This window comes from Argopecten irradians, chromosome 6 (assembly GCF_041381155.1).
Source record: "Argopecten irradians isolate NY chromosome 6, Ai_NY, whole genome shotgun sequence".
Lineage (NCBI taxonomy): Eukaryota > Metazoa > Mollusca > Bivalvia > Pectinida > Pectinidae > Argopecten > Argopecten irradians.
Genome location: NC_091139.1, coordinates 35,462,357 through 35,485,040, shown reverse-complemented (window position 1 = coordinate 35,485,040; position 22,684 = coordinate 35,462,357). Strand labels below are relative to the sequence as shown.

Genomic DNA, 22,684 nt, shown 5'->3' with positions numbered 1-22,684 from the left:
CATTGTGTCACACGCATCCGGTAGTCTATCTCACAGACAATATATGACATTTTCTCTCAGCGTATCACCAATACCATTCAGTTGCCCCGGATATTGGAGAAATAGCTGGAGGCAGTCTTGGCGTTTTCATTATCATCTGTATCGTATATTGACAAACATACCACTTGAATCTCACGAGATTCCTCGTGTCCACGACAAATCTGATTTCTGGATAATCATTTGTTGCCAGAAAACGATTTTTGTCGTTGCAGTAAAATCATAGCCTTTGGGATGGTGACATTACTAGCAGTCTCACCCCAACAACCAAGATTAATTTAGTTGAGATGGTTCTACAGAGTTAATCAGCATTATCAGTATAAATAGAATACATTCACCTACGTGATGTACTTCTACATACACAACAAACACATTTACTGACTTGTTAAAACAATAATGCGTCTTTCTATATATGAAGTATTTTGTCCAAAACCATCTTATCCAGTAAAAGAGAACCTTTATTTAGCTTACGGTCGTTTCTGCTTCTGCTTCACCATGAGGTCAAACCAACTTTGTGTCAATATGTTTAGCTGTAATACTCCTAGATGTGATAAAAACTTTGGTTAACCAGCACTAGCCTTCTGACAATATCCTTAAACTCGACAAGACAAGGCCTTTCTTTCTATAGATGGGACAATTCGCTGTACATATTTCATATCTCGCATTTGTCAAATATGCTAGCAGTGTTAAAGGGGAAACTGGCAATGTCTAAATACACCTACGCAAGTTCCAAAATAACCTTTTAACATTTTCCAACTTGGCGACACCAAATGTTGAATTGTCACGAATGGCATTAATGGACTTGGATTGGTATTAAATAAATGGCGAAATATGGCAGTGACATAAAATAAACTTTAAATAGTGATTTTCATTCTCTACAAACCATAACATAAGTGTTGCTGACATCAATAAAATGGTTACCCATTCGTAAGTAACCGAGGCCTTACATTGTCATTAATTATTAACATTTTTAAAATCATTTCCTGAGGAAATTCGGAGTATCTGTTGTGCTTGTTAAGGATTTTGAGTTCGAATTACGGTTTTGTTATCAAGCCGTTTCAAATCATCCCTTTCAGTGCTGGTTGTTTGTCTATATTATAAACAGTCTATCACACTAGCCTTTTATCTATTTGTGACGATATCCGCGTTGAGTAATGTTCTATCACACTAGCCTTTTATCTATTTGTGACGATATCCACGTTGAGTAATGTTCTATCACACTAGCCTTTTATCTATTTGTGACGATATCCACGTTGAGTAATGTTCTATCACACTAGCATTTTATCTATTTGTGACGATATCCACGTTGAGTAATGTTCTATCACACTAGCCTTTTATCTATTTGTGACGATATCCACGTTGAGTAATGTTCTATCACACTAGCCTTTTATCTATTTGTGACGATATCCACGTTGAATAATGTTCTATCACACTAGCCTTTTATCTATTTGTGACGATATCCACGTTGAATAATGTTCTATCACACTAGCCTTTTATCTATTTGTGACGATATCCACGTTGAGTAATGTTCTATCACACTAGCCTTTTATCTATTTGTGACGATATCCACGTTGAATAATGTTCTATCACACTAGCCTTTTATCTATTTGTGACGATATCCACGTTGAGTAATGTTCTATCACACTAGCCTTTTATCTATTTGTGACGATATCCACGTTGAGTAATGTTCTATCACACTAGCCTTTTATCTATTTGTGACGATATCCACGTTGAGTAATGTTCTATCACACTAGCCTTTTATCTATTTGTGACGATATCCGCGTTGAGTAATGTTCTATCACACTAGCCTTTTATCTATTTGTGACGATATCCACGTTGAGTAATGTTCTATCACACTAGCCTTTTATCTATTTGTGACGATATCCACGTTGAGTAATGTGGAAGTGACAACTGTTTTCTCTAAATATCTGTTTTTCTTCCACAGCAAATCCCCTTTGATACACCTTCATTTATTTCCCAGCGTGCAAAGAAATCTGTAGTCTTTTAACCTTGCTGAGTTGATTGAGGGAAATGACAATTATTCGTTAGTATGTCGGCTTGTTTGCATCCATACTCGGAAATGCACATCGTAAAATTCCCGAAATAGATAGGTAAATACGTGAATGTTCGACTATTCGTTATGATATGCAGTTTCCTCTCTAGTAAGTGTTTCGGTAGGGTGGTAAAGGTGTGCGATGATTTATCTATGACTGTCAACACATCAGTCTCGGGTTTGAACGCAACGCGAGGTCGTATGTTCTTGCCAGGGTACATTTCTCTTACCTTTTAAACCGTGCAAGTTGGTAAAAACAAAACTAGCCAAATCCTCTGGTTAACATTCAATAAGAGTTAGAGAATAAATAATTTCGCTTCGAATCTCTATATGTGTCTTTTCGCTTAGTGTACGATTTAGATCTAATGGAAATATAGGGCTTCTATAATCAAATCAGCATGCTGCGGGCCTCTCTTCAGTTCTCGTCTCGGCTTTTACCCTCTGATGTGACGTGCAGCTGAAATAAACATTCATGAAGTTATATTGTCCCATATTAACCATGTTTATTACATTAGATATGTACATTTACATATGGCTCCCTCATCTCATGCCTTCAGTATAACGTGTATCGGTAGTTCATTCAATTTTCGAGATTTAAAACCAGAAAATCAGAATTTAGTGATTCTATTTTTTCGTTCTGGCTTTCAGTGTATATATCATTCAATCATTTCTCAACATTCACATTTCCAGAAAAGTATTTTTTATCAGAAAAGTATTTTTTATGATTACGTGCGATATATCTCTACCTCTTCATCGATTGCAGGAAGCATCAGTGTGTATCTTTGAGAAGAAGATTGCCGACAAACTCCACAAACCAAGAAGGAGAGAAACGGTGACAGAGATTTTACGTCAAGGCGTCCAGCTGCTAGAGAAGTTTAAACATCCCAGGTTACTGGGTATCTTACATCCACTAGAGGAAAGCCAGTAAGTACCATACCAAAGTGACTCATTTCAAACCTTGATACATTGAATACCATGCTCTTAGTTGTGTTGTGTGAAGTAACATGTTCATGACGTAAAAGAAAGTCATGAATAACTTTACCGCAGCAATTCCTGCTTGTTTTTATCATTCAAATATATGTAACACTCGCAAGTGGACGAATGACAATCTGATTGGGAATAAGATATTTCGTGATATTTAGTTCTGCTCGTGTAGTTTAGTAGGTAATGTTACGATATTATTTTAAAATGTAGGAGAAATTTAGTTTGCATCCCTTTCATAAGTTTTTTTAAAATCTTACAGCTATAATAACCATCCAAAATATCCATTGATTTAACTAAGTGAATTGAATAAAATGGTAATTGTTTGTCTATTTTATTAGTTTTAACCAAATTGGTACGCTACCCAAAATGGAACACTTTTAATTTATATGAAGCAGAACTTTCAGTTTACACTCTTAACTGACAATAACTATCCTGAACAAAAATTAAGGTGATTAACAGTGACTGTGACAACTTTTATACGTCATATTCTTTCCTGTTGCTTATTTTCTCTATTTAAATATGAAAATAGTGAAATTGGGAATTGTTTGAATAAACTAAGAAATGTTTGAACTTTCCTTAAATGAATTCAAAATTGTTTTATCATGTATAGACATTTATTAATCAAATCAAATTTAGGTGTACCATTTTGGGTAATCGAACCTGCTGAAACATGGGGTTGAACCGGGCATGATTCAAAGCTCTCTATTTATAAATATATGCACTACTAACAAGTAAACAAATCATGAAATTAAAGCTGAAGGCATCTATTTGTGGAATGTTAAAAGAAACATCTGGATTCTAGCACACGCAAGAAAAGTTTAACAATTTTCCTCAAAAAGTGTACCAATTTAGGTAGTGTAACGTTAATACTGAAAGACACAACATTGCGATATCTTCAACAAACTGAATATTAACATATATAATAAATCCTATAATTATGATTATTTTAATAATTATAAAGGTTGTTCAATGATGCGCTCTTTGGCTTCTAGATATAAAGCCTCACAAATAATGGCCAAAATTGACAAAATTTATGCATGTGTGGGATTGTTACGATAGTAACTGCAGCTGTAAATAAACGTTATCATCATACCCATTTTATCAAGGATGTATTCAATTTTTAAATGTCCATCGTATTATTTCCAAAATTTTATCACTTAATAATACTTTTGAAATTTTTATGGATTGGGGCCGAAAAGGGTACAAACCATACGTAGTTCTATTATGAAAAGATCCCCTCCCAAGAAAAAACACACGGCAAATAAATAGAGATATAAATATAGATCAACAAATCGAAAGAGAACAGATATAAAACTGTAGAAAAAAATCATCACATAACATAATATAAAGGTTTTAAAGCATAAAAGGTCGCCTGTCTGTGCCTTCTTTTGTTTGCTACGCCTTTATCACAATGTTGTCAAATCGGAGCAGAACTCGAGCACTTTTAATCCTATCACGTGACAATTGATGTAGCTCCTAGTTGACACCACGTTTCCCGTTTCGAGTAGTGTAAGTGCTGTGCGTACGCAGTTATGCACAAATGGAAATAGGGCCCGGTCCGAATTAACGTCTAAATGATAAATTGGAGCTAGAGTGTGTATCTAATTTGATCAAGCACTCTTTTCTTTAGATCGAAATTAAAAACGAATTTTGATTGATGGTGACAAAAGTACATTAGACACAGACGTGATGTAGTAAATCAGAGAGATAAGACATACGCAGGACAAGATTCGACTGTGTTTTAAAGAGGAGGGTGTGTGGTGTCCGCGACAGAGCATTGAGTTAGGAGAAGCAGTCGACCATAATACGGCTGGTCGGTTGACGGATGGTTAAGCACAATGGTAAATGCGCCTCGAAATTGATTTGATTTATAGTTAATATAAAAGCAGTATACATGCCATTGCCATTCTGTTATTATTTGTTACTCAAAAATTACAGCAATGCACATTTACTGGTCTTTTTGGAATTTTACCAGTATTGCACGATTTAGAACGCTTAGCCAAGATAGTAGCCGTGTGTTTAGTCTCTGCAGCGTGGTCAGAACAGCATGGCGAGAGTGGATACTGTCCGCATAGGTATTAGCTGCCTACTTACGCTGGGGAACATCGAGAGTTCCAGTCTCCGAATTAATTAATCATACATAACAACAGGTCATTACTAAAGACAGTCTGACTGGAATACGAACCCTTACTTAACACTGCATTATACCTCGCTGATCTACTGCCAATTGTCAATAAGAGTAAAAGTTATAAATAATACTGATTAATACTCAGAAGGAGTCTAATAGGAATAGATAAACTGATAACATTAAACACATTTTTTCAAAGATGTAATGTAGTTTATCTGGCTCCCTCACGTCCATAGATTGTATTATGTCATGAGGATAGCACTATAAGTAAAACCCATGGTGGGTTTTAATCACAGGGAATACATCAATTCAGAAATTGTGTACAGGTTTGATTTGGCTCAAGGTTTCATTTTATGTCATTTAACAGACTCATAGGTCACTCAGTTTTTTCACCAACTCTATATTGCTATCTCACTGAAGCATTTCGCTAAATGCTTTGAGGACCAAACCCGGAGGCATTAGGATGAATACGATAAAAATATTTTCCTATTCACAAGTCGGATTTAAAGCTGGAGAAAATTATACAAATCGGCCTTGACGACTACGCTACGTCTTTGCAAAAGGTAAACCCTCAAATTCGTCTTCATTGGTCCAAATGATATCATAAATTCGCCTTTTACGATCACGCAAATCTCAGTTTCTGTCTGTATATCATAAAGTGGGCTATGCAAAAACCAAGCAATCCGAACTCTTGTATTGATGGAACACTCTATTGGAGAGTAAATCTACCAACTCATATAATGTATTTGTTTTAGTAATAGAAGTGAAAGGGAAGGCAAACGGTTCTATACAGGTTGGATCAGCCACATTTGTTTGATAATAGAGATATTTAAAGATTTAAGGAGTCGTTGGTGTACTATAAAACAGAGGTTTTAAGGTCTAGTGAGCTGTATCAATCGCATGCCTACTTTATATGGTCATTGAAACTCTATGGAAGTTCATTACAGTAAACGTCACATCTACTATCGTTAATTTATTGTGATGACACTTCCAATGGTTCCATCGGTCATTAAAGAACTGTTTCATCTCAGCAATATGTTCCTCTGGTCTTTGTGACATTTACGAAAAGCGGGTAATACATTTACATTATCTGTTCCTGTCTATCTACAGCATGGTAAAACGTACTTTGCCATGTCAAACCGAGAATACTTTGTTGACATAAAATGTAACAAGAAAGGATAGTAAGGCATTCGCCATATACCCATGAAGCTTAAAAGTATAATTATTTATCATATTTAGGCTATTTCATTATTTCATAACGTAAAAATAGAAAAAATGAAAAATATTGATTTGAACAGGGTTTGTTGATGAAATATCTAAAACCCGCATGAAAATATATGAAACTTGGACAATATATAAAAACTGAAAACATCGACCACAAGACTGAAATTCTCATCTAATACACTCTTCACACAAAGCTAATTTTACCTTTATTCAGCGCCATGCACCGTGATGCAAAGCGTATCAATTTATTGTCCAATTAATTACTTTTATTTTTTAGGGAACGAAACATTCCTTATTGATTTTAAAATATCACACCCATATGACACATGCAGTCGATTACTGTAAGCGCAATTATATTTGCGTAATCAAAGTTCAGCGCAGAAGCGATCTTGAATAGTTTCTCGCAATGATGATTCCGAGCGACTATCATCATGGCAACATAAAAAAAATGAAAATAGCGGAAAATAGCAACCATATGTTATCGCAGCATTTCTTGATTTCTCGTGCAAAAAGAAGATAAACTGTATTTTAAGCTAATCTTGATTTCTCGTGCAAAAAAAAGATAAACTGTATTTAAGCTAATCTTGATTTCTCGTGCAAAAAGAAGATAAACTGTATTTTACGCTAAAATAAGAACGTTTACCGCACGTCCTGAAATACCATTTAATGTCGAAAGGTATTTTGTAAAAAAAAAAGAAAACCGTTATTATCGTATATGAATGTTATACTCACTTATACACGGACAAAGTCGGTTTTTTTGCCTGATGGTTACGCATACAAATATAGCATAGAAAGTGCAAATCACTCCCAAAGCTAATAATAATAATATTTATGGTATTTGCTGTATTCAACGAAATGCCCTAGCACACGATGCCAGGAAACATTATGTAATACCAACTTTCACGACAACTATTGATCTCAACGATAGTATGCCATCTGCATTTCTAATTGTCGACCCCACGTATTGGCATTGGTAGCTCATATAACCTCAGATCATTGCTTTTAAAATGACGGCTTGTCTGGAAAATATAGTTTTTATACTGTCTTTGAATTATTAATACGTGTTCAGGTTCAGTGAAGGACTCGCTACTCTGTCTTTGACAGTTGGCGTCTGTTATAGTAAAGATAAATCACTGGTAGATATATATGACACTGGCAAAACAATGTCAATAGATTGTATATAACATTACTTTATCAGCAATAACATATTTCATTTACAGCTACATTAATACGATAAACCGTCAGGCTTTCAATCATACTGTAGCGATTACTACTTAATGTTCAACAAGGGAGTATAACCAAACATAGAAGGACTAATCAGTTGGTCAGCCACGATCTCCGACATTTTGAGATCATATATTTCCCCCATAGCTGTTCCCTGATGAGAGACTGTGAAGATAGATAAACGTATGTGGCCAATGGCGACATTGTAACTCGCGGATTTAATTGGAGCAATACCGTCTAATTCAGACCGGATTACGGAACGGATTGATCGAAGACGACCAACTTAAAATGATGACAACAGTAGATTTATCTTCTTTGGCCAAACTCTCCAACGCAGCCCATAAATCGCTAATTATCCCCTTCACGAGCTGGAGAACTACAAGCAGGGAATTTTTCATTGAATTTTTGGAATCGGTAGCACGTAGGTGAAGAAGCGGCTAGCTCTTGTTTGATATCCTAGTTGGCACTATCGACCGAGAGACACCAAAGGACATCCAGGTTTCCGATCAATTATCAAGGGGAAAAGGTATTATCTAAAGCAGTTCTCTTATAAAACCACCTGCCGGAAGCAGCCGCGAGCATTTTCTTTTGTCGTTACCAAATGGGTTACTTTAAAATGTTTTTTCAACATGTATATGCGATTAAACATCACAAGTGTGATAAGGTGAATGAATAAAGCCTCGGTTCTGTTGTGACAAAACATCTAAATTTCAAGCACTTCCTTTTAAATTTTTCTTTTGCTTCTTAAGATAAATCAATGTGCATTGTGGTTTCAAATCAGTATACAATTAGAAGCCGATAAGATATGCTGATGCACTTTGTTTGAAATATCAGATTTTGCGTTATTTTGATGACGGCATCAAATGGGTTTGACGAAGCGAAACATCATAAAGGAGATCATAGAGGATTAAACTAATTTAGAAAATCAAGCATATATCTTATTAGAGTATTTACGAATGGGAAAATATAATGAAAAGAAAGGCAACTAAGTGGTTGCCGAAAGCTACCGGTGAGTAGATGTTTTGTTGAGGGACTATGTTTAAGGTTTATCTTTAAGGTAAATCTAAAAAATAATATAACAGTGATACATACTTTCTTTCGCTTGGAAGGAAATTTCATTGATGACAATATACCATTTTCAACCAACCTTCATAAATATTTTCTTTTGTTTCAAAATTTAACATTTTTGTTTGAATAAGTCTTGAGTTAAAACATGATCCATGTGCTATAAACTGATAACCATTTTTTATGGTGATGTTTTCTTGGATACAAAAGAGAAAAATATGTTTTAGATATGCAAGGCGATGAAGACTATGGGGAAGTTAGGCGACTGACTGGTAACGCCTGGATACTCATTTGATATTGTAACGTGTCCAGAAATGACAGGAGTCGTGAATGTGGAAGATATCGCTTTAAAACCCCTTTATATATTTCCCTTGCACAGTTTTATGCATTTTCATTTGTACCTCTACTGATTTTTTATTATAATTAATTACGAACATTCTTTAAATAGCTTGGAATCCGGTTATGTTACCTTGCTTATATCCATAAGCCTAGACTTCTGTCCAGTAACTGTGTCGTGCCTTTCGTAATACGAAAATACGATACGTGTGGTATTTCCCTTTTCTCCAATATTAAACACTCCTTAACACTGTCTATATCCTTATACTCTCAATAACATGTGACGATAGAATCGTATATTCAGTACACAGTTTGATTGTGTTTATCACACCCCTTACGGTAACTTTCACTCGTCACACTTCCTTACTTGATAACGATCTGATCACGATGGCAGTTTCAAACGACCTTCTATCAGAGGGAGAAAATATACAATTTAAACATATAAATATTCTTTTACACTTCGGCCTCGTGGGCATCCTCAGAAACAATATGTTGATATATGCGTCACATAACTTAAGCATTATTTTGTATTTTTTACAGTTTATCGTACACCTGAAATCTACATAAGAATTTTTCATTGTTACATAAGAAATCAGATCGTTACGTACGGTGAAATATTAGGATGTTTTTCATTTCTTTGATAATTTCACATGATTCTACCCACCAATGATGCAATGTCCACAAACAATACCACTGAATTTGAATAGGTTAACTGCACATCATTAAGAGCTACCAGCTCCTTCTTAATGAAAGTATTCCGTCTTTGCATATATATGAGTTATCTCCCTTGCGAGAAATGTATCGATTGTGATGACATCATTATGTTTCAGCAAAACTTTCGTCGTTACGCTCGTATAAACACATGAGATAGCAGTCAATACCTACCCGTACGAGCGGAGAGCACTTTAATACGCCGAGTCGAAATAGTTTTATAAAGAAGATCCTAAAGACTGACTGGAAGTTCTGTATGACGAAAATTTTGGAATGAATATTAATGATAATACAAAAGACAAAAACACTATGGTGACCTCCTCGTGTATTTCTATCGGATAAAGCAAAATTGATATACCCCTTGTTTAAATGGTTAACGAGACAATTTATGTGGGGCTTCATAGGACCAGGATAGTGTTAGTCGAGTTTGAGAACATCACACTTGTTCTTTGCATTTTCAATGGTGAATTATTGCCATTATTGTCTTAAACATATAGCTTTACGTACACGTCAATCGTTGCTAGTAAAGACCCGTTCCTGGGCTCTTAAGCTGATTCTCCGACTGCCGAGGAGAAAGAACGAATTTTACAGGTGCATTCGGTCACACACAATGTCAGGTAAACTGGTAAATCTCTGTTTTATTTTGTGCTCTATCGCCTTCTAATACATCAGATACAGTTCAAATAGGTCTCCCAAATCCCTAGTTGCCGACAAATCAAACACAGCCTGTCACTAGCTTAAATGTGTGTTGACACTAGGTGGACTCCATTCCGTGATAGTGAAACCCACCACGTACTATAAGGTGAAGTCGTGTTCCATAAAAGGTTTGATTTGATTAAGTTTATGCTCTAGTCAACACAGTACTGATATTTGCTTTCAAGTTTATTTTTTCCAGTATTTTTTTTATTGGAATCATAAAATTACGCGCACGACCCCACACGTCGTAGATGTGGTAATACGCTTTCTGTCTGCAAATAAAGGCCATAGGCGATCTGTAGTTAAGGTGGTAAAACATTATACGTCAGCCACTATATCTGTTGTTCACAATTTCTCAGTAACAACCACGCCCAACTGTTTGTCACCATTATATACTATCATGTGAGGATTAGCTTTATACTGGTGGTATTGTGCTTCAAACTACCTTCATAAGTCTTTGTGATATTTTGTCTTTGATACTTTTAAAATACTCAATATGTCGATCGGAAGTACAAAGAAGAACAGTTATAATACATTCGAAGCAACAGGGCTCAGTATCTTAATTGGTTCTCTTTTTTCATTTCTGATTAGTAACATGCCTCAATGCCATTTATATGGCATTTAACCATTTAATTCTGTTAATTTATTCCATTCTTATGTTTTTTTGAAATATATGTAGACTGTGTGGAAATACGTATCATATAACAACACATCGGTTCTAAAGACAAACGCTCATGAACAGGACTATTTTGTGCTCAACTTCATAATAAGATTTTTTTACATAAAATAGGAATTTTCGGTTTTGTTGCTCATACTCCATTCTTTTTCAAAAGTGTGACATTACCAGATTGTATTTCCCATACGTTTGTTTACATTTAGCTTCCTATAAATCTATAGTGTTTACGTGCTCACTCATTTTTAACGGATTATATTCCTTAGTTGCTAAGTTATATGTCGGTTTTTTTTTATATATGTATTTTTTGCTGAATGTTTGCTCACGTCAAGGTAGTCGTTCCTCTGAGCCGTCATTACCCAAGTGGAACGTTTTCATTATTTTAGCTATTTTTATAAACGTCCAAACAGACACGTACGCTCGCGCATCTCGCCAGCTAATGTTCGTTAACAAACCAGAAGTAGGAGTAGAATACGTGGTTATCAAGGGGGCATCATTAGATTAGGGTTGATATCGTTACCAACCACTTCCGTGTGTCTGTAAGGACAATTAAATAATACCATAAATATGACCTTGTATATGTTATATTATCGTGCTCTACATGTCCTACCTATCGATATTGGCTTTCTACATGAAATGCATCATTAGTCTCGCTTTCATATTTTCCAATTAAATTTAGTTCACTCAAAATGAACGAAAATAGCCTGTTCTTCTTCATTGCGTTTTCGAATTAAGCAAAATAATGCTTATTCCATATAAAACAGAAGGTTCACAAGCATATTATGGTTTTAAAATAAAAAATGAAACAAACCACATATGTATCTTATGACAATTAGACACATTGTAAGTAGGATTTCTCTGGTGTAATAACTTACAAAGACATAGTCCGCTAAACCTGCCTATATTATTCTGCTTTTTTCCTAATATATAATAGGCCAAAAAATAATAACAAACCTGATTATATAGGCAGTTTTAGACTAATTCAAACATTATCCGCTAGTTTGACTTGAAATCAGTCCAATTTCCCTTTTCCTGTTTTTTTTCCTGTTCTCTTCTTAACATATGCCAAGGTCCTCCAAATTACAGTCATATTTACGAGCAATGAAAACAGAGGAAACCGTCCTAATATGGACTTTGTTGTTGTTGTCTGAAACATAAAACTGATTGAAATGTTATAAAAAACAATATTATGACGGTAGTGTTGGTAGTCAATGGCCTTTATTTCACAGATGCCATCGGCCTTACCCGTTATTATATTGACTTGCTGAAACCTACTTAAATTGTTGCAGGGGATACCATATCATTTTTGGAAAACGCATGTACTTGTCCAATGTTTTCTCGTTTGATTGGTGGATTTACGTTGTCGCGATTCGATTCTTGCACATTCTTGATAATTTGATCAGGATTATTACTAGATTTTATATCACTTGCTGTTGATACTCAGAATGTGAAGAACGTTTTCACATTTGAAGCTCATGGTTCTGTTTTATGTTTTATCTAAGAGGAAATTCTATGTTCCTCTGTCGAATCATTTTTGTTTTCCTTTATCAAAATTATGATGTCTTACTTATATCGGTTCATTTTCTACTTTTAGATGGTGAAACTGATACTCGACTGGTAGTAGGTTCTGGGCAATCTCTTTTATAATTCAATTATGTACGGGTTTTATAATTTCCTTACAAATTGGATACGAAATTCCTCTAATAACAACGCTGACGTAAGATTAATGTATTAGACAGGGTACTTAATAAACTATAAATTATATACCATCATGTCTGAGTTATGTAGAATTGTTATTAGAATATTCAGGAACCTATAATTGAAATTTGGTTCATCATTAAGGTGTCGACCTTTAATATAACTAACGATAATATGGTGAGAACAGCTTATATGGGTACATGCAACTATAGATTGATTAAACTTCAACATACGCTGATGATGGATTTAAATTAATGAATCATTTACGTTATAACTACGATATTATCATGACGATGATAACGAAGAGATATCCACTGTTCCACTCGCGTGTCGCGTAAACCTCTCAACATGTGATCACTGGCACCAGCTAAGTTAAATCATAAACGCGAAGACAGCTTAACACCAACATATATTCTATTCATACGCATTAACCATTACCAATGACATTTTCCAATAGATTTTAATGTCCGATAATTATATAATGATAAATAATTAAGTGATAACAGAACATACAATCGTTATTGAGGAGTTTAGTGTGCCATGAAATCGAATGCGCAAATTCATTATTGCCCAACTTAGATTTTGCGCTAGTAAAGTTATCTTTCAAATATTTTAGTCGAATAAACCACAAATAATGTACAGTTGTGTCTTTCAAACAGTGAAGAAGTACATCTTTCGTACAGTGTTTGAATTCGTGTAAAAGTGTTTAAACCACTTCGAATCAGAAGTCTTATGACTGATCATTTACGCTCGAAAGTAAGTCTTAGAGATTGCATTAGCACAGAACAGTACCTATATAAAACTAAATTAAGGCTAGGTAACTGATATATGGAACAGTTAAAGTGATAAATCTTAAAATTCCATTGACGGATTCGTTGACAGAAAAAAATCATAGCAATGCTTTACTTCTCTCTGAATGTAAATATAAAACGGGACCAATACTAATATCTATGGAGTGCATGATAACAGTGATATGTTTCTGTGGTCAAACCATGTTAAATTTCCCCCCTTTTTAGGGGGGGGGGGTGTTGTTTGGGTTGAAACAGTTTGTCACGCAGCCATAACATCTGTTAATACATCGAAAAGGTCACTCTATGAAAGCTCTTCCCGACATGTAATCACCGGCACTTTTGCTTCTTCTTATGTGGAAATCCAATCCCGCTACAATCTGTTGGCCAGCAATCGCAAACAAAATCGGTAAATGTCCTTTTTTGAGTTCCGGAAAAATATCGAAGCAATATCACATGAAAGTTGGGATAATCCTTCTCCGGTAGCACGGCTATCTTACAGGGATATATCTGAGCTTAATTACTTCCTAAAATGTCATCCCCGCCTCGCCCAGTACGTGCTGAGTATTGTAATGACTGCTGTGATTACCGTCGTTAGAGGAGGGGCGAATCTGACCCAATTATGAGTTAGACAACTGTGGTCTGTAATATATCAGTCATGCAGTTCACCTGTAGCAGACATGTTTGTTTTAAGGTTTTCTTCAACTTCGCTAGTCAAGGGTATTCAGAACGTTACCCAAGGCTAGCGAAGCTGAGTTTCCTTATCATTGCCCATACATTGCTCTTTTACTGTATGTTATTAATATATGATGATGATTTTCGTGTGTGATTTAATGTCGCGCATTACTTCCCGGCTTTAACAGTAGAGAGGCTGTAATATAACCCCAAGATAATATAAATAGTTTATGAAACATATGTCATCGACCTTAAATCTGCAAATCAATGCTAGCATTGCATGAACAGAGTATCAATAATCATACCAGCTGCTATTAAACTATTTCATAAAAGTGTGTATATATATACATTTACCACAAAATTCATCGATGAGTAGCAAAATGGCATGTCTATTTTATCTAACGTCTGACTATAATGAGAAAAATCTCCAGTACTGTTATAGATAACATTCTATATCCAATCCAACGCATTTGATCTCGAAAAGTTTCACTTGTTTCAGCGGAGTGCTTGCTTATTTCATTGACATTGAATGTGTTTGTTTCATGGAGTTTCACACGGCTAGAAATCATTTAGTTCGAGCAGCACCATACCACAAAGTACTTGTAAAGATACAAAGTGTTAACAATCCAAGCTTAAACACAATAATGAAAAACATCTTTGAATTCATTATACTGTGGCTGATTCCCCGTTGGAAACAGACACATCAGTTAAGGGATAGTTATCCCAATCACATGGTTTTAACTTTAAAGCTACTGTACTACTATCACATTACTTCAAGTAGATTATTGGTAGACAGCAACAAGACGTATTGAGCGTATTGAGTCACTAAGCTTTTCATGGACTTCTCAAAAACTCACTTGAACACGTCTACATTGAAACATTTGTCGTATGAAATTATCATTATTAAAGAGGGAAAATATTTAGAAAAAATATGTTGCCATAGCAATGAAATTATGTACACATTTCGAAATTATGAGAGAGTCCTTTAATCATAATCAGAGATGTAAAGAAGTAAGTAATGTCAAATTAATATTAAAGAGCATAATGTTTTGCCATAATACAAAAACACGCGAGAAAAGAGTGCGTACTCTTTCGTACTACATTTATCTTATTTGAAATATTTGTTGAATGTTCGATATACAGGTTTTACAAATTTGTCTATTTGTTGTTCGCTTGTAATCATCAAATGGCAGATTTTGTATTATTATTTTTATTACATTTGATACCTCTCCCTCGAAAACCGCTATGCTCTACTACCTTACCAAGATTAGACTGATCATGTAACCGGGCAGGTGTATATCTTTCATAACTTTCTCGTAATTTCAAATCGTTTATTCATTACATAAATCACAATGGTGTACATAATTTAGTTGCTTTGGCTTATCTTTATTTTACAAATGGTAATTGTTTAAATAGTATTGTAGTTGTACCTTTGGAACCGTGATCTTTGCTATAAGAATGATGTCACGCCATAGCTTCATATTATTCGGCGTGAAACTCAAAATCACTGTATCCTTTCCTTTCCTTGCTACAACTTCATACTCGTTTGATCTGCTTTAAAAAATACCTGTATTAAATTAGTGCTCAACTTGTGTTTTGATATTTGCTACTATGGAATCTTGGTCATTAACACAAAATCACTGCTTTCTTTTCTGGCTACAACTTCAACACAGGTAGACTCATTTTCCCCCAAGTATAGTATGTATTAAATGCGTGCGCTGGTCGTGCGTTATGCTGTAGCCGACTAGACAAAAACATTTTTTTACTACAGTACTACTACTGAAGTTTCACGAACATTTCTTAATTTTAAGTAATTCCCTAACGCAAGATGCCCCATAGGAAAGCGTTAAATTAAGTTAGGGATAAAATCTTAAGTTAAAATCTGAAATGCTTTCCTATGGAGAACTTTAAATTAGAAATTACTTAATGTTAAGGAATGTAAGGAAAGTTCGTTAAACCAGACAATGAAAAACTTATTTAGTATTGTCAGCAATGGAGGAAGTGAATTACTTTGTAGTGTTGACGTCATTGCTTTTGCTGTAGTGTTGACGTCATTGATTTTGCTGTATTTAAAAGTACCCAGTCACCTTACTTCATGCATGATGTTTTTAAAATTAATGTACTTAAAGAGCGCTGCTTTCCATGACAAGAGAGTGTTGTTGACGCGAAAACAAATCCTACTTGACAGGGGTTTTGGAAAATTTAAATAATTTTAATGAGAACGAAGAGATTTTTTTTCTTGACGTGATTAGGAATTCAAATATTGTATGAAATGTCTAAAATGACAATGTCATGCATAGATTGTATGTTATGCAACTGTCTTTATCTTAGACAAGTGATTCATCTTTAAAACCTCCTGGTTAGAGGACCGCAAATGTTTGTACTTAAAAAGTGCAAAAGTTTTTTATGAAAATTAAATGAATGAATAATTCCATTACACTGAGTTTACATTAGGGACGGGTATAAGGAACGACGAAGCGGGATATGTAAACTAAACTTCAGTGTTCTAAATTGAATATTAAGTCAAAAGAAAAGACCGACGTTAAAACTGTTCCAATAAAGATATAGAAATAGTCTTCTAAACAAGCATTTTTTTCTAAAAGGCATTAACACCAAAATAATTTGCTATTGTTTCCCATGCACTTTTGCAATTATATGTAACATCGGGCCAACGTAAAAAACCTCTTAAATATCAAGGCGATTCATTTCTATGAAAGTCTTTCAATCAAATCAAACTTTGACATTTAAACAGAAAAAAAAACTAATCCGAGTTAGAATTAAACAATTTACATGGTGCACGTGTACTCCAGCTAATTGTTCGTAAAAGACTTTATCATTTAGAAGTTTAACATTCCAATTACTGCAGTGCACCCACCGCTTAACGAAAACCATTAAGTTTGATTGTTACACGTACTGTATAGTAAATGTTTGTTTATTTCAGCACCAGTCTTGCCTTCGCCACAGAACCGTTGTTTGCCAGTCTTGCCAACGTTCTCGGCCGATACGACAGGATACCGACGCCAGCTCCACCGGAAATAAGGGTCAGCCTCTTTCCGATTTTTATCCAAACTTCCGGTAGAGTAAACACGTTTTAACATTAATATATTTTGCTGTGTGCGTTGGTACAAGCATTTTTATGCAATTTTGTCACCTTTCAATGATTGAATTTTGTTTTGGGTGATGAATTGAGTTGGTCTTGAAACAAATTGAATTTGTGATGAATTGAGTTACTCATAAAACAAATTGAATTTGTTTCAAGAGCAACTCAATTCATCACCCCATGAAATCGACCAAAACAAGATTCAATTGACTTGCTCTGGAAACAAATTGAATTTGTTTCAAGGGCAACTCAATTCATCACCCCATCAATTCGACCAAAACAAAATTCAATCGTTATATTTCAATTTATTAGTATTTATTATTATGATTGAAAGAGTCTCTCTAAATCTGTCTTCAAGTCTACAACGAGAGACGTAAGGAAATAGTCCATCGTTATAAAAAAACTAATTAAAATAAATAGCGCAAATATTACAATTTGTCATACATTTATTTAGAAACAATTATCTTATCAATGTAATCCAGATGAAACAAAAACATTTACAATAGATTTACACTTAAGATTGCAAAAAGCGTCTGCCGAAGCTGCGGAAGGATAAGGTCTCATGATTTTGTCCTACAACGCATTTCGTTAGCTAGAATTTTTGTCAACTTGATTAGTGAAGAAATAGTGCGAGCTAATTATATGTTTTTTTGAGTGTTTTAGTACTTTATGTTTCATTATTTAACAAGGTTGATAAAACTGAGAAAATAATCGTGGATTACTAGGGATTCAAATTATCAATTATAGATTATGTAATGTAGAAAATAGCTTAAATACTTATACAATAATCAATAAACGACGTATCTTTGAAGTCATCATTGGAAAATGAAGTAATATTGGTCCACAAAAGAGTTTGGATTGTTTTCTCAATAAGGGTATCATTTTGGGTACAGTATCAATTTATATACAGTATCATTTTTGGTACGTATCAATTTGGCCATACTAACACTGTATACATTACTGGAATTCGTAATTAACATGTAATGGTATGATATTAAAAATAATTTTCGGTAAAAGACATACACAGAATATTACTCAGCAGTTTGAATCCAAAGTCCGTAGTCATAGAAGAATCTTAGTAATGTCAGGATCGATGAAGGCCACAACCAAAGCCAAAGGAATACGATACTTGGAAGTTTTCTTCAAATAAATAGGTGTAAGGTTTCTAGAGTCTATACCAGTACTATACACACAAACCTACGCCATTCCGAGGCATCCGTACAATACATTCTTTCCCATCCGGATGGTTTTGTCTAATTGAATCTTAGAAATAGTGTGTTTTTATTGCAACAATCGAATTGTTAACCTTTGAAACGTATAGTAGGTAGGAATAATACATTATTAAAGGTCGCCCATATCTTGTCAGATGAGTGATGTATAAGTAAATAACATAAAAGTGACATATACCTTGCCAGCCGGGTGATAAGTCGAGGTATAAGTAAATAATGTAAAAGACACGTATGCTTTTCCAGCTGATTGATAAGCTGAGGTATAAGTAAATTATGTTAAACGTCACATGTGCCTTGCCAGCTGAGTTAAGCTGAGGTATAAGTAAATAATGTTAAAAAGCACATGTGCCTTGCCAGCTGAGTGATAAGGTGAGGTATAAGTAAACAATGTTAAAAGTCGCATGTGCCTTGCCAGCTGAGTGATTAGGTGAGGTATAAGTAAACAATGTTAAAAGCCACATGTGTCTTGCCAGCTGAGTGATAAGGTGAGGTATAAGTAAACAATGTTAAAAGTCACATGTGCCTTGCCAGCTGAGTGATAAGTCGAGGTATAAGTAAATAATGTAAAAAGTCACATGTACCTTGTCAGCTGAGTGATAAGGTGAGGTATAAGTAAATAATGTAAAAAGTCACATGTACCTTGTCAGCTGAGTGATAAGGTGAGGTATAAGTAAACAATGTTAAAAGTCACATGTGCCTTGCCAGCTGAGTGATAAGTAAACAATAATGGTTCTGGTTATCACAACAGGTAGTGTATTCTATCAGCTATTATCTAAACACGTCAGGCTGCAATAATCTCTCCTAAGGCTTATTTATCATGCCCATGTCCAGGTAATCTGCCGCGTCATGGTACTAATAAGAATACTACTCAAATGTCAAAGGATTGTGTTCTGACTTAATTGAAAAGCAGGCATTGTGCTCTAACGTTCAAATGATAGTTGTTCACGTTATTCAAATTAAACACCCACAGACATCGTTTGAAACTCCATATCATTGTTATCACCAAGTAAAACAGATCATTTCTGTTCTGGTATGTTTTGATAAAAAAGAGGCTCACATGCGTCAAATTGTATAAATTTTAAAAAACAGAAGTAAGAGGATTATACCAGCCTAATATGCAAAGAAACATATCGGACACGTGGTGGTGTATCGCAATAACCTATCACAATCCTTCTACACTCGGTCGTGAGTTCGAATCCCATGAAACCAATGGTGGATATTATATAAATACTACCTGCATTAGAGGGTGACAGTGTCTAGAGCCCCGAGGATATCACTGTCACCCGAGGCGAAGCCGAGGGTGACAGTGATATTCCAAGGGGTGAGACTAGGCACTGTCACTCTCTAATGCAGGTAGTATTTATTTTATTATACCAAAAGTCTAAAAACAAAAATAGTTTTCAAGTATTTGCAATCTATTGAAAAATTTTAACTGATTTTGGCAAAAGTCGAACAGTTACCGTCGGCAGTAGAATAGCATATCAGCTTCTACTCAGAAGCGCTAACTATCATTGAATTATAAAAAAGAATACTCACAATAAACGTTTAATGAAAATTCTTGTTGTCTTGTCTCCTGCGTTTGTTTAAATTTTAACGTTTTTGTAAATCTCAATAAGTTTTGGTTTCGTCCCGTCGTCTGTTTACAACATTAGCAACGTCACGAAGACGCTTGAAATCGCATTTCTTCCGTTAACCTAATCCACGACGGGTTCATAAAAACCAACACATAGCGCTTTGACGGTAAGCGAAAAGACGTGAACGGAAAGCTCCGTCCTTCATATGATTTTTTTTATAGATAAACAGACTAATTTGGCAAAACTATTACTAAATAGCTCCAGATAAATTTTGAAGCGTCGCTTCAAAAAACAAAGATGGCGTCGAAAAAAGAAACAATGCGTATCTTTTTCGGGTGGTTAATATTTTGCACTGTCACACTATCAACCGTTGCTAGGGAGTTGCTACGAACGTGTCAATTGTTTCCTATTGTTCTAATGTTACCTGCCGTGTGATAGTGTAAAATACCAAATATCTCTCGACCAATCAGAATGCAGGATTCTCCCTTGAGGTATAATAATAGGCATTGTCACCCTCTAATGCAGGTAGTATTTCTTTTATTATACCAAAAGTCTAGAAACGAAACTAGTTTTCAAGTATTTGCAATCTATTGAAACATTTTTACTGATTTTAGCAAAAGTCGAATAGTCGCCGTTGGCAGTAGAATACAAATGTAGCATATCAGCTTCTTCTCAGTAGCGCTAACTATCATTGCATTATTAAAAAGAATACTCACAATAAAAAAACATTTAGTGAAAATTCTTGTTGTCTTGTCTTATGCGTTTGTTAAAATCTTACGTTTTTGTAAATCTCAATGAATTTTGGTTTCGTCCCATCGTCTGTTTACAACATTAGCAACGTCACGAAGACGCTTGAAATCGCGTGTCTTCCGTTAACCTAATCACCGACGGGTTCATAAAAACCAACATATAGCGCTTGGACGGTAAGCGAAAAGGCGTTAACGGAAAGCTCCGTCCTTAACTTGAAAAAAAAATATTGATAAACAGACTAATTTGGCAAAACTATTACTAAATAGCTCCAGATAAATTTTGAAGCGTCGCTTCAAAATACAAAGATGGTGTCGAAAAAAGAAACAATGCGCATCTTTTTTGGGCGGTTAATATTTTGCACTATCAAAATACACTATCACCCGTTGCTAGGGGGTTGCTACGAACGTGTCCATTGTTTCCTATTGTTCTTATGTTACCTGCTGTGTGATAGTGTAAAATACCAAATATAACTTGACCAGTCAGAATGCAGGATTTTCACTTGAGGTATAATAATGCTAGATACTGACCGCAAGGCGATATGTTGTTTTCTCCGGGAACTACGAAAAACACTAATTGTTCGTTGTGAATGATATAGTACGACGTAACATTACTATTATTCTTGCTGTTCTTGGAAGTGAATGACACCAAGGCTTTGGTTGAGGTCTGTATATCCGATAATACTGAATACAGATGTTGATGATACCAAGTCTAAGCACGAGGCTTACAGAGCCGGAAGCGATTACAAACACTCACTGCATCTGTCATGTACAGATGTTATAACACACACGAGTAATACACTACGTGATTTGTTAATTAGATATTTATAAGTCCGTAATAGGTTCAAATGAAGTTCAGGATATACACAAATAACTTCGAGCTTAGAAAGTTAACAATTCTATCTATTTGATAGTGTTGCATCACTGAAACACTATATAAGGATACCACTATATAAAGTACCACTGTGGTACCATTTTATAAGGTACCACTATTGGCCCACTATATAAGGTACCACTATAGTACCACTATATAAGGTACCACTATATAAAGGTACCACTCTCTAAGATACCAGTATGGTACCATTATATAAGGTACCACTATATAAGGTACAAGTATTTAAGGTACCACTATATAAGGTACCACTATATAAGGTACCGCTATATAAGGTACCATTATCTAAGGTACCACTATTTAAGGTACCACTATATAAGGTACCACAATGGTACCACTATATAAGGTACCACTATATTACAATACCACTATATAGGTACAATATAAGGTACCACTATATAAGGTACCACTATATAAGGTACCACTATATAAGGTACCACCTATATACTTATAAGGTACCACTATATAAGGTACAGCACTATATAAGGTACCACTATATAAGGTACCACTATATAAGGTACCACTATATAAGGTACCACTATATAAGGTACCACTTTAAGGTACCTATATAAGGTACCACTATATAAGGTACCACTATATAAGGTACCACTATTAAGGTACCACTATATATACACATATAAGGTACCGCTATATAAGGTATCATTATCTAAGGTACCACTATCTAAGGTACAAGTATTTAAGGAACCACTATTTAAGGTACCACTATATAAGGGAACAATTATCTAAGTTACCGCTATGGTACCACTATCTAAGGTACCATTATCTATATAAGGTACTACTATATAATGTACTGCAACTTACCTGATTTTCGCGATTGAATTTCTTTCGTCG

The 22,684-nt window shown here is 34.9% G+C and overlaps 1 protein-coding gene across 3 annotated transcripts in view; it reads left to right on the top strand.

Annotated features, from left to right (window-relative positions):
- Positions 1-22,684, top strand: part of LOC138325736 (SCY1-like protein 2) — a 99,246-nt gene that overhangs the window by 46,308 nt on the left and 30,254 nt on the right. For all 3 annotated transcript variants that reach the window (XM_069271591.1, XM_069271593.1, XM_069271592.1), the window contains exons 2-3: positions 2,853-3,013; positions 17,233-17,332. In XM_069271591.1, the coding sequence (XP_069127692.1) occupies positions 2,853-3,013; positions 17,233-17,332 (261 nt within the window). The remainder of the gene's footprint in view (positions 1-2,852; positions 3,014-17,232; positions 17,333-22,684) is intronic.